Source organism: Ictalurus punctatus, chromosome 13 (assembly GCF_001660625.3).
Source record: "Ictalurus punctatus breed USDA103 chromosome 13, Coco_2.0, whole genome shotgun sequence".
Lineage (NCBI taxonomy): Eukaryota > Metazoa > Chordata > Actinopteri > Siluriformes > Ictaluridae > Ictalurus > Ictalurus punctatus.
In genome coordinates this window covers 4,416,454-4,427,888 of record NC_030428.2, presented here as the reverse complement: position 1 = coordinate 4,427,888, position 11,435 = coordinate 4,416,454, and the positions used below count along the sequence as shown (strand labels likewise).

Genomic DNA, 11,435 nt, shown 5'->3' with positions numbered 1-11,435 from the left:
TATTTCTTTAATATTTTTGACAGTTAAGTACATGAACAAATAAATAGGATAAATTTAAATGATATATTTAGGCATATAACCATATACAACTATAAACACACACACACACGCGCGCGCGCTCGCGCGCACACACACACCCCCTAGCGGTATGTGGTATTGCATAGTTACAGTGGCATTTGGTGTCATGGTTTATGGTCCAGAAAGTGAAATTTCGATACGTGTGACTTTCTTTACATTGTACATTTGACTTGTTGCCTATAAATACTGAGTATTAACACTTCAGAAGATGCAGATAGTAAAGTGTAGAGCACTTCACACTCTTATTAGGAGTAACAGTCTGCTGTACAGGAAAGCAGAGTGTGTATACTGGGAATACAATGTTTCTACGTTTGGTGCACCTTTGTGTCATTGTGACTCTGTGCAGTGTGAGCTCTGGCTTCAGCTGTCGATGGATCAATCCTAAATTCAAGCAGCATCATGGGGAATGTTTAGCACTGCTTAGAGAAATGGTGAGTCTTACTCATCTATCTATCTATCTATCTATCTATCTATCTATCTATCTATTCTTTTGCTATCTACTGTATCAGTGCATTGTGTTTGTGGAAAATGTAACATTGTAACATTCTGCGTTTTTCTTCCTACAGGGAGAGGAAATCAGCGTCAACTCCTCCATCCCAGATAACTGGCGTCACTGGTTCTTTAACCAAAGCCATTCTCAGGTTAATATATTAATGATGCTGTTCACATACACACACTGTTGTTCTGATCCTGTTATCCTGAGTGTACTCTTCCTTCATCTTCATCTCCATCTTTCTTCCTCAGCCAGAGAAACAGATCTGGTTCATCGTTCAGACTCTGGACGAGGTCTCTCGTTTATTGGAAGATTCAGACTCTGTCTCCTGGAACAAGGACAAGCTGGACACTTTCTTACATATGCTGGATCTGCAGGCTAACGGACTACGCTCATGTGTGAGTGCTCCATTTATCAATGCTTTCTCTAAATGTATCCACCAGGTGTGGAATGAATATTGTACAGTAAAGTAGAGCTGTGGTTTATAGCCTGATTTTTACTCAAATTAAAAAGAATGATCCAAGCATAAACGTTCTCTTTCTATAACCCTGGATTTGTTTAAACACAGCTCGAGCACAAAATGAAAAAGAACAAAAGATTGCCCTTATACTTCAAACGACTAAGAGACCTCACCAAGAACGACAAGGTAAACAATTATCTCCACTTCCCTTATTCACACTTACAGTGACAGAGGGAGAAAGATGTTTAATATAAAGGTGTCTTCATGTTAAAATATTGGAATTTATCTATACAGCAGGAGAAGAACGAGGCCTGGGAGTGGATCAGAAAAGAGCTGCTTCAACTCTTCGTGCTGTTCGACTTTTTCCCTGCTCTCTCTGTGAATCGTGCTGCAAACGACATTCAGTAATCAGTTGAAGTTGTGCAGTGGTCACCAGAAGGTTGTGAGTTCAAACCCAGAACTGCAGGAGAAAATTTGTTGGCTTTTGTAAAAGGCTCTAAACCTACAACTGCTAAGATTTTGCTAGAATTAGATTTTCCTTCACTTGTCAGTGCTTTGGATCAAAATGCAGTTGAACAGTTCAGTTTGTATTAATCTTTCAGTGTTGCTCTATTCAACATCATAGAAAGCTAAATTAGCGATGTATTTCAGTTTCATGACACATTTTCAACTGTTACATGAAGTTTTCTTTAGCTATTAATTTAGTTTTAGTGATTTGTTTTATTTAGAAAGGTATGTGTCTGTTAAATGATAAAACTGTGATTATGCTGTACTTTTTGATTTACTTCTTTAGCATATATATTTAACGTATTTATTTATTTATTTTGTTTATTTATTCATTTATTTGTTTGTTTGCTTGTTTTTTGATTAATTGATGATGTATGTCTTTATTCATGCATTATGCACCTAAGATGATTTGTATAAGGAATATATGAAATTCATGAAGATGTCTATTAAGATATTATAACAGTTTCACTGCTACTGAACACCTGATAATAAAAATGACCTTTCAATACAAAAATGACTCAGTAATGTGAGTGTTTTTCATTTATTACTAAATACAAACTTTTTTCAAAAAATAGCAGATGAACACTTTCTGTATAAAATATTAAAAGTAATCACTTCTTGCTGAAAGTATAAAAAAGTTAAATCTTTTCACAGCAATAAATTTAACTGAAGATATTACAAAAATATATGAAGACTTTATGTCTCAATGTGACCAAAGAAATTACTGTTGAAGAATTAAAGATATGTATTATGACTCCCAAAGATAAAAACACAGATTCTAAAAAGTATTTATTGATCATTTATTACCATACTCATTACCATAATTGCTAAACCAAATAAAGTGAAATTATACATAGAAAATTGGACACCAATTAGACTTTCCAATAATGTCACTAAAATATTTGCATCTGTTTTTGACAAGATGTTAAAAAGAGATTTGATGATGTGATTGATAAAGAACAATAAGCAATAAGACACATAAGCAATAACATTAAATTAGTATTAGATATGATTGAGTGTAGTGAGTACATATTAGACGAAAGCTTTATCATCCTTGTGGACTTCTACAAAGCATTTGATAAAATTAGACATTCATTTATGTTTAAAATTATAGATCGATTTTGGACTTCTCAGATATCTGATGAAATCAAAACATCTCGTAAAGGGTGTAATTAGTCAATTAAACTAGCACATGGTGCTACACCTAGATTTCTGATGAGATGTGGAATTACACAGAGATGTACAATAAGTCCCATGAAGTTTTAACTTATTATACAAATTATGGCTTTACATCTTAAAATGGGACAATTTCAAGGTACATTGGTGTTGGGTAAGAAGCTTAATTTCTTAAGCATTACGTCAATTTGCCAATCATACAACAATATCTTTACACCATAAAAAGACTATAAAAGCAACTGAATGAAAACAAATTCTCTTGAGTATCTGGATTAAACATGGATTTAACAAATCTGTCCTGTTGCCTATTAATACAGCAAAATAAAATCAATATAAAAATGTTTAAATTATATACGTATATACATAATTTAAACATTTTGCTTGAAATGTTTCTAAAAAAAAGACTTCAAAGGGTTAAGCAATCACAAAAGGAGAAAATAAATAATCCTATTAAGCTCACAGTTACATATTTGGGTCACACAATACAATATAATACAAATGAACAAGAATGAAACAATCTAAACTTTAATCCTATAATTGACAGAATAAGTAAAATGCTTAATATGTTGCTACTGAGACACCTATCTATGAATGGGAGGGTTTTATTATCTAAGGCTGAAGGAATATCTAGATTTGAATACTGAATTACTTTAAAGAGCACATTTAAAATAAAATACTTAATTAATATGATCAAAGAAAATATTCCCAAGGTATCCGTTTAATTTAATAGGTGGAATTGATTTTTTCCCCAAACACAGGTAAAACTGGCATAAGTACGTTCTTCTAGCATGGAACCAAGCGTACAAATTGTTTTTCATTTTTTTCGCATATAGAATATTTTCTTTTAATTAAGAACAACACGATTATTCAATATGAAATCAAAACAATACCCTTTAAAAGTTTGATAATAGCATTATTTTGGTTAAACAGCTTTTGAAGACAGAAGGTTACTTTATAGAGTGCATTTCTTGTTAAATTTGGGTTACCAGTCCCACCCAAAGACTGCTGTGGTTTTGAGGCTATACCTGGGAATACTTTACAGCTCTTCGGAAATTGTATAAATGATAGGTTTAACCACAACATTGACCATTTGAAAAATGAAATATGCTCATGGGAAGTTAACATGATAATTCAAAGATATACAAACAGATACATAAGGAAAACCTTCATCAATGTAATGTGCTTCTTGTAAATCGTTTCAATCATATGATGATGAAATAAGAATAAGATATAGATAATTTGTGACAAATGTTATATGACTAATAAAGTGGAAGAGGTTTCTTTAAAATTTGGCATGTCTTGTAAAATGTCTGTTAGAAAAATATAAATGGAATTTGTTGTATTGTATTCTTGTAGCTTCTGTAAATATTTAATAAATAAATGAGGTACTTATGTACATTCTCTGTTTTATGTTGTTTAACACATCTAGATGTAAATACCAGGAAATAAAAGATGAAATCCTTCTCATGTCAATCTTTTGATCTCAAGTCCAAATGTCTCCAGGTTCTAGCAACAATAAATGAATTGCCCTTGACTTTCCAATAGTTTCAGAGTGGACTGTTCTGGCACTGAATTAAAAAATGATTGTACATTATCGAAGAAAATGCATACAGCTAGAATTCAGCTTTAAAATATCTTTTAGCACATGTCAAACAGGACTCTAAAAATGTGTTCATTATCCAATAATTTCATACATCTATGCGCGAGCTTCACCTTACCGACTTGTTTCCGGTTTGAACCTGAACCTTCTTTAACAAACTGTGAACAACTTTGTTGTACATCATCATTCGGTGGTGTTTCACACTCGCTGTCTGAGGTCCAGTGCTTTCTGTTTCTCTTTCAGCAGAATTGTTCGGTAGGAATTTCCTCCAAGCTCCGGTGTGAATCTCACACACAGGTAATCACGTGAAGACCGCGTGCTACTGTACTAAATAATACGGTGAAGTAGTACGTAGAACTAGGTGTCATACTACTGTCAAATACTGTTTAGTAAGGTAGTATGCTTTTCCTGACGTTCCCGGGATCTGGCCACGCCCATAGCTTGGTCATCAGCGCTTACGTTGAGAAAGTTACCTGAATGACCTCAAGTTTAGAAATAAATATATTAATATTTTGGACAGTTACCTACATAAATAAATAAGATAACCTGAGCTGATAAATTTAAACATACACAACTCTCATCTCTCTCTCTCTCTCTCTCTCTCTCTCTCTCTCACACACACACACACACACACACACACCCTAGCGATATGTGGTATTGCATAGTTACAGTGGCATTTGGTGTCATGGTTTATGGTCCAGAAAGTGAAATTTCGATACGTGTGACTTTCTTTACATTGTACATTTGACTTGTTGCCTATAAATACTGAGTATTAACACTTCAGAAGATGCAGATAGTAAAGTGTAGAGCACTTCACACTCTTATTAGGAGTAACAGTCTGCTGTACAGGAAAGTAGAGTGTGTATACTGGGAATACAATGTTTCTACGTTTGGTGCACCTTTGTGTCATTGTGACTCTGTGCAGTGTGAGCTCTGGCTTCAGCTGTCGATGGATCAATCCTAAATTCAAGCAGCATCATGGGGAATGTTTAGCACTGCTTAGAGAAATGGTGAGTCTCACTCATCTATCTATCTATCTATCTATCTGTCTGTCTGTCTATCTATCTATCTATCTATCTATCTATCTATCTATTCTTTTGCTATCTACCGTATCAGTGCATTGTGTTTGTGGAAAATGTAACATTGTAATATTCTGTGTTTTTGTTCCTACAGGGAGAGGAAATCAGCGTCAACTCCTCCATCCCAGATAACTGGCGTCACTGGTTCTTTAACCAAAGCCATTCTCAGGTTAATATATTAATGATGCTGTTCACATACACACACTGTTGTTCTGATCCTGTTATCCTGTGTGTACTCTTCCTTCATCTTCATCTCCATCCTTCTTCCACAGCCAGAGAAACAGATCTGGTTCATCGTTCAGACTCTGGACGAGGTCTCTCGTTTATTGGAAGATTCAGACTCTGTCTCCTGGAACAAGGACAAGCTGGACACTTTCTTACATATGCTGGATCTGCAGGCTAACGGACTACGCTCATGTGTGAGTGCTCCATTTATCAATGCTTTCTCTAAATGTATCCGCCAGGTGTGGAATGAATATTGTACAGTAAAGTAGAGCTGTGGTTTATAGCCTGATTTTTTCTCAAATTAAAAAGAATGATCCAAGCATAAACGTTCTCTTTCTGTAACCCTGGATTTGTTTAAACACAGCTCGAGCACAAAATGAAAAAGAACAAAAGATTGCCGTTATACTTCAAACGACTAAGAGACCTCACCAAGAACGACAAGGTAAACAATTATCTCCACTTCCTTTATTCACACTTACAGTGACAGAGGGAGAAAGATGTTTAATATAAAGGTGTCTTCATGTTAAAATATCGGAATTTATCTTTACAGCAGGAGAAGAACGAGGCCTGGGAGTGGATCAGAAAAGAGCTGCTTCAACTCTTCGTGCTGTTCGACTTTTTCCCTGCTCTCTCTGTGAATCGTGCTGCAAACGACATTCAGTAATCAGTTGAAGTTGTGCAGTGGTCACCAGAAGGTTGTGAGTTCAAACCTCAGAACTGCCAGAGAAAAGCTGTTGGTTTTAGTAAAAGACTCTAAACCTACAACTGCTCAGATTTTGCTAGAATTAGATTTTCCTTCACTTGTCAGTGCTTTGGATCAAAATGCAGTTAAACAGTTCAGTTTGTATTAATCTTTCAGTGTTGCTCTATTCAACATCATAGAAAGCTAAATTAGCAATGTATTTCAGTTACATGACACATTTTCAACTGTTACATTTATTTATTTCATTTTAGTGATTTTTTTATTTAGAAAGGTCTGTGTCTGTTAAATGATAAAACGGTGATTATGCTGTACTTTTTGATTTATATCTTTAGCATATTTATTTAAAGTATTTATTTATTTTCTTTATTTATTCATTTATTTGTTTGTTTGTTGATTGATTGTTGATGTATGTCTTCATTCATGCATTATGCCCCTGGACTGTGAACATATTGAACATAATTTGTATAAGAAATATATGAAATTCATGAAGATGTCTATTAAGATATTATAACAGTTTCACTGCTACTGAACGCCTGATAATAAAAATGACCTTTAAATACAAAAATGACTCAGTAATGTGAGTGTTTTTCATTCATGACTAAATACAGAACGTTTTTGTAAAAAAAAAATAGCATAGATGAACACTTTCTGCATATTAAAAGAAATGAATTATTTAAAATATTAAAAGAAGTGATTCTTGCTGAAAGTATAAAAAAAGTAAAATCTTTTTACAACAAAAAATTTAAAATTATCTCCATTATCTAAAACTACCATTTGTCACGTATCGTGACGCAACGGAGATAAGGACGGAGCGGAGAAACCAGCGTGAACTAAACAGAAGAATCTTAACATGAAACATGACATGGACAAGAACTATGACTGTGACAATGACTAAGACTATGGCTAACTATAGTAAGGAATCAATACTAAGGTTCTAATCTATCTAAACTACTCTAATATTCCGTGCTGTGTGCTGGGAGGTAATTCAGACCCACGTGAAACAATAGTCAATGACAGAACAGGGAGGAGTCATAGAAGCATAACAAATGCACGTGTCGAAATGCCACGATTGGGAAAAGCAGGTGCTCGCACACCTGCTCGTGCACGCACGCTCACATGCGCCACAGCACGCTGCTTAAAGGGGAAATTGTGACATAATTAATAATCCTTTGTGTAATGTAATGAAATTTCTCAATATGTGGCTGATGTCTACCACAAATCTAGTATCTGAAGATATTAGAAAAATATATGAAGACTGTATGTCTGAATGTGACCAAAAAAAAATACTGCTGAAGAATTAAAGAAATGTATTATGTGTTACGAAATGAGACTATAAACGGAAGCAAGCGTAGATCAAAGTCTTTATTCTCAAACTGAAGTCAATAAACATGAAACGCGGTCTAGACTGGAAGAGATATCAAGGTTTAAACATGAAACTAGATTCGAGGCAAGGAACATGAACAGGACACAAAAACACGAGCGCTTAGCATACTTAACATATTCACCAATACATTCATTCATTCACAAAACAAATTCTCTTGAGTATCTGGATTAAACATGGATTTAACAAATCTGTCCTGTTGCCTATTAATACAACAAAATAAAATCTTTAGAAATTTTTTTAAATTATATATGTATATACATAATTTAAACATTTTGCTTAAAATGTTTCTAAAAAACACTTCAAAGGGTTAAGCAATCACAAAAGGAGAAAATAAATATTCCTATTAAGCTCACAGTTACATATTTGGGTCACACAATACAATATAATACAAATGAAACAATCTAAACTTTAATCCTATAATTGACAGAATAAATAAAATGCTTAATATGTTGCTACTGAGACACCTATCTATAAATGGGAGCGTTTCATTATCTAATGCTGAAGGAATATCTAGATTTGAATACTGAATTACTTTAAAGAGCACATTTAAAATAAAATACTTAATTAATATGATCAAAGAAAATATTCCCAAGGCATCTGTTTAATTTAATAGGTGGAATTGATTTTTTCCCCAACCACAGGTAAAACTGGCATAAGTACGTTCTTCTAGCATGGAACCAAGCGTACAAATTGTTTTTCGTTTTTTTCGTATATAGAATATTTTCTTTTAATTAGGAACAACACGATTATTCAATATGAAATCAAAACAATTCCCTTTGAAAGTTTGATAATAGCATTATTTTGGTTAAACAGCTTTTGAAGACAGAAGGTTACGTTATAGAGTGCATTTCTTGTTAAATTTGGATTACCAGTCCCACCCAAAGACTGCTGTGGTTTTGAGGCTATACCTGGGAATACTTTACAGCTCTTCGGAAATTGTATAAATGATAGGTTTAACCACAACATTGACCATTTGAAAAATGAAATATGCTCATGGGAAGTTAACATGATAATTCAAAGATATACAAACAGATACATGAGGAAAACCTTCATCAATGTAATGTGCTTCTTGTAAATCGTTTCAATCATATGATGCTGAAATAAGAATAAGATATGGACAATTTGTGACAAATATTATATGACTAATAAAGTGGAAGAGGTTTCTTTAAAATTTGACATGTCTTGTAAAATGTCTGTTAGAAAAATATAAATGGAATTTGTTGTATTGTATTGTTGTAGCTTCTGTAAATATTTAATAAATAAATGTGGTACTTATGTACATTCTCTGTTTTATGTTGTTTAACACATCTAGATGTAAATACCAGGAAATAAAAACTGAAATCCTTCTCATGTCAGTCTTTTGATCTCAAGTCCAAATGTCTCCAGGTTCTAGCAACAATAAATGAATTGTCCTTGACTTTCCAATAGTTTCAGAGTGGACTGTTCTGGCACTGAATAAAAAAAATGATTGTACATTATCGAAGAAAATGCATACAGCTAGAATTCAGCTTTAAAATATCTTTTAGCACATGTCAAAAGGACTCTAAAAATGTGTTCATTATCCATTAATTTCATACATCTATGCGCGAGGTTCACCTTACCGACTTGTTTCCGGTTTGAACCTGAACCTTCTTTAAGAAACTGTGAACAACTTTGTTGTACATCATCATTCGGTGGTGTTTCACACTCGCTGTCTGAGGTCCAGTGCTTTCTGTTTCTCTTTCAGCAGAATTGTTCGGTAGGAATTTCCTCCAAGCTCCGGTGTGAATCTCACACACAGGTAATCACGTGAAGGCCGCGTGCTACTGTACTAAATAATATAGTGAAGTAGTACGTAGAACTAGGTGTCATACTACTGTCAAATACTGTTTAGTAAGGAAGTATGCTTTTCCTGACGTTCCCGGGATCTGGCCACGCCCATAGCTTCGTCATCAGCGCTTACGTTGAGAAAGTTACCTGAATGACCTCAAGTTTAGAAATAAATATATTAATATTTTGGACAATTACCTACATAAATAAATAAGATAACCTGAGCAGATAAATTTAAACATACACAACTCTCATCTCTCTCTCTCTCTCTCTCTCTCTCTCTCTCTCTCTCTCTCTCAAACACACACACACACACACACACACACACACACACTAGCGATATGTGGTATTGCATAGTTACAGTGGCATTTGGTGTCATGGTTTATGGTCCAGAAAGTGAAATTTCGATTCGTGTGACTTTCTTTACATTGTACATTTGACTTGTTGCCTATAAATACTGAGTATTAACACTTCAGAAGATGCAGATAGTAAAGTGTAGAGCACTTCACACTCTTATTAGGAGTAACAGTCTGCTGTACAGGAAAGTAGAGTGTGTATACTGGGAATACAATGTTTCTACGTTTGGTGCACCTTTGTGTCATTGTGACTCTGTGCAGTGTGAGCTCTGGCTTCAGCTGTCGATGGATCAATCCTAAATTCAAGCAGCATCATGGGGAATGTTTAGCACTGCTTAGAGAAATGGTGAGTCTTACTCATCTATCTATCTATCTATCTATCTATTCTTTTGCTATCTACCGTATCAGTGCATTGTGTTTGTGGAAAATGTAACATTGTAATATTCTGTGTTTTTGTTCCTACAGGGAGAGGAAATCAGCGTCAACTCCTCCATCCCAGATAACTGGCGTCACTGGTTCTTTAACCAAAGCCATTCTCAGGTTAATATATTAATGATGCTGTTCACATACACACACTGTTGTTCTGATCCTGTTATCCTGTGTGTACTCTTCCTTCATCTTCATCTCCATCTTTCTTCCTCAGCCAGAGAAACAGATCTGGTTCATCGTTCAGACTCTGGACGAGGTCTCTCGTTTATTGGAAGATTCAGACTCTGTCTCCTGGAACAAGGACAAGCTGGACACTTTCTTACATATGCTGGATCTGCAGGCTAACGGACTACGCTCATGTGTGAGTGCTCCATTTATCAGTGCTTTCTCTAAATGTATCCACCAGGTGTGGAATGAATATTGTACAGTAAAGTAGAGCTGTGGTTTATAGCCTGATTTCTACTCAAATTAAAAAGGATGATCCAAGCATAAACGTTCTCTTTCTATAACCCTGGATTTGTTTAAACACAGCTCGAGCACAAAATGAAAAAGAACCAAAGATTGCCCTTATACTTCAAACGACTAAGAGACCTCACCAAGAACGACAAGGTAAACAATTATCTCCACTTCCCTTATTCACACTTACAGTGACAGAGGGAGAAAGATGTTTAATATAAAGGTGTCTTCATGTTAAAATATTGGAATTTATCTATACAGCAGGAGAAGAACGAGGCCTGGGAGTGGATCAGAAAAGAGCTGCTTCAACTCTTCGTGCTCTTCGACTTTTTCCCTGCTCTCTCTTTGAATCGTGCTGCAAACGACATTCAGTAATCAGTTGAAGTTGTGCAGTGGTCACCAGAAGGTTGTGAGTTCAAACCAGGAACTGCCAGAGAAAATCTGTTGGCTTTTGTAAAAGACTCTAAACCTACAACTGCTCAGATTTTGCTAGAATTGTATTTTCCTTCACTTGTCAGTGCTTTGGATCAAAATGCAGTTGAACAGTTCAGTCTGTATTAATCATTCAGTGTTGCTCTATTCAACATCATAGAAAGCTAAATTAGCAATGTATTTCAGTTTCATGACACATTTTCAACTGTTACATGAAGTTTTCTTTAGCTATTAATTTAGTTTTAGTG

At 34.7% G+C, this 11,435-nt stretch overlaps 3 protein-coding genes across 3 annotated transcripts; all 3 read left to right on the top strand.

The window, feature by feature from the left end:
- Nucleotides 1-377: 377 nt before the first annotated feature.
- ifnphi4 (interferon phi 4) lies at nt 378-1,834 on the top strand. The gene is made up of 5 exons (XM_017482815.3): nt 378-509; nt 645-719; nt 823-969; nt 1,140-1,217; nt 1,326-1,834. The coding sequence occupies exons 1-5, from the start codon at nt 378-380 to the stop codon at nt 1,437-1,439; spliced, it is 546 nt and encodes a 181-aa protein (XP_017338304.2). The 3' UTR covers nt 1,440-1,834.
- A 3,108-nt stretch (nt 1,835-4,942) lies between these two features.
- LOC128634501 (interferon a3) lies at nt 4,943-6,531 on the top strand. The gene is made up of 5 exons (XM_053685136.1): nt 4,943-5,324; nt 5,488-5,562; nt 5,666-5,812; nt 5,983-6,060; nt 6,169-6,531. The coding sequence occupies exons 1-5, from the start codon at nt 5,193-5,195 to the stop codon at nt 6,280-6,282; spliced, it is 546 nt and encodes a 181-aa protein (XP_053541111.1). The 5' UTR covers nt 4,943-5,192; the 3' UTR covers nt 6,283-6,531.
- Nucleotides 6,532-9,861: 3,330 nt separating this feature from the next.
- On the top strand, nt 9,862-11,130 carry LOC128634535 (interferon a3). Its single transcript, XM_053685172.1, has 5 exons — nt 9,862-10,216; nt 10,336-10,410; nt 10,514-10,660; nt 10,831-10,908; nt 11,017-11,130. The coding sequence occupies exons 1-5, from the start codon at nt 10,085-10,087 to the stop codon at nt 11,128-11,130; spliced, it is 546 nt and encodes a 181-aa protein (XP_053541147.1). The 5' UTR covers nt 9,862-10,084.
- The last annotated feature ends 305 nt before the right edge of the window (nt 11,131-11,435 follow it).

Bases quoted from the DNA above. Each gene is read 5' to 3' on its own strand.
- ifnphi4 (XM_017482815.3), top strand. From the start codon at position 378: ATGTTTCTACGTTTGGTGCACCTTTGTGTCATTGTGACTCTGTGCAGT. The intron at 970-1,139 runs GTGAGTGCTCCA...GTTTAAACACAG, and splicing joins CTAACGGACTACGCTCATGT to CTCGAGCACAAAATGAAAAA. The intron at 1,218-1,325 runs GTAAACAATTAT...TTATCTATACAG, and splicing joins ACCTCACCAAGAACGACAAG to CAGGAGAAGAACGAGGCCTG.
- LOC128634501 (XM_053685136.1), top strand. From the start codon at position 5,193: ATGTTTCTACGTTTGGTGCACCTTTGTGTCATTGTGACTCTGTGCAGT. The intron at 5,325-5,487 runs GTGAGTCTCACT...TTGTTCCTACAG, and splicing joins TAGCACTGCTTAGAGAAATG to GGAGAGGAAATCAGCGTCAA. The intron at 6,061-6,168 runs GTAAACAATTAT...TTATCTTTACAG, and splicing joins ACCTCACCAAGAACGACAAG to CAGGAGAAGAACGAGGCCTG.
- LOC128634535 (XM_053685172.1), top strand. From the start codon at position 10,085: ATGTTTCTACGTTTGGTGCACCTTTGTGTCATTGTGACTCTGTGCAGT. The intron at 10,217-10,335 runs GTGAGTCTTACT...TTGTTCCTACAG, and splicing joins TAGCACTGCTTAGAGAAATG to GGAGAGGAAATCAGCGTCAA. The intron at 10,909-11,016 runs GTAAACAATTAT...TTATCTATACAG, and splicing joins ACCTCACCAAGAACGACAAG to CAGGAGAAGAACGAGGCCTG.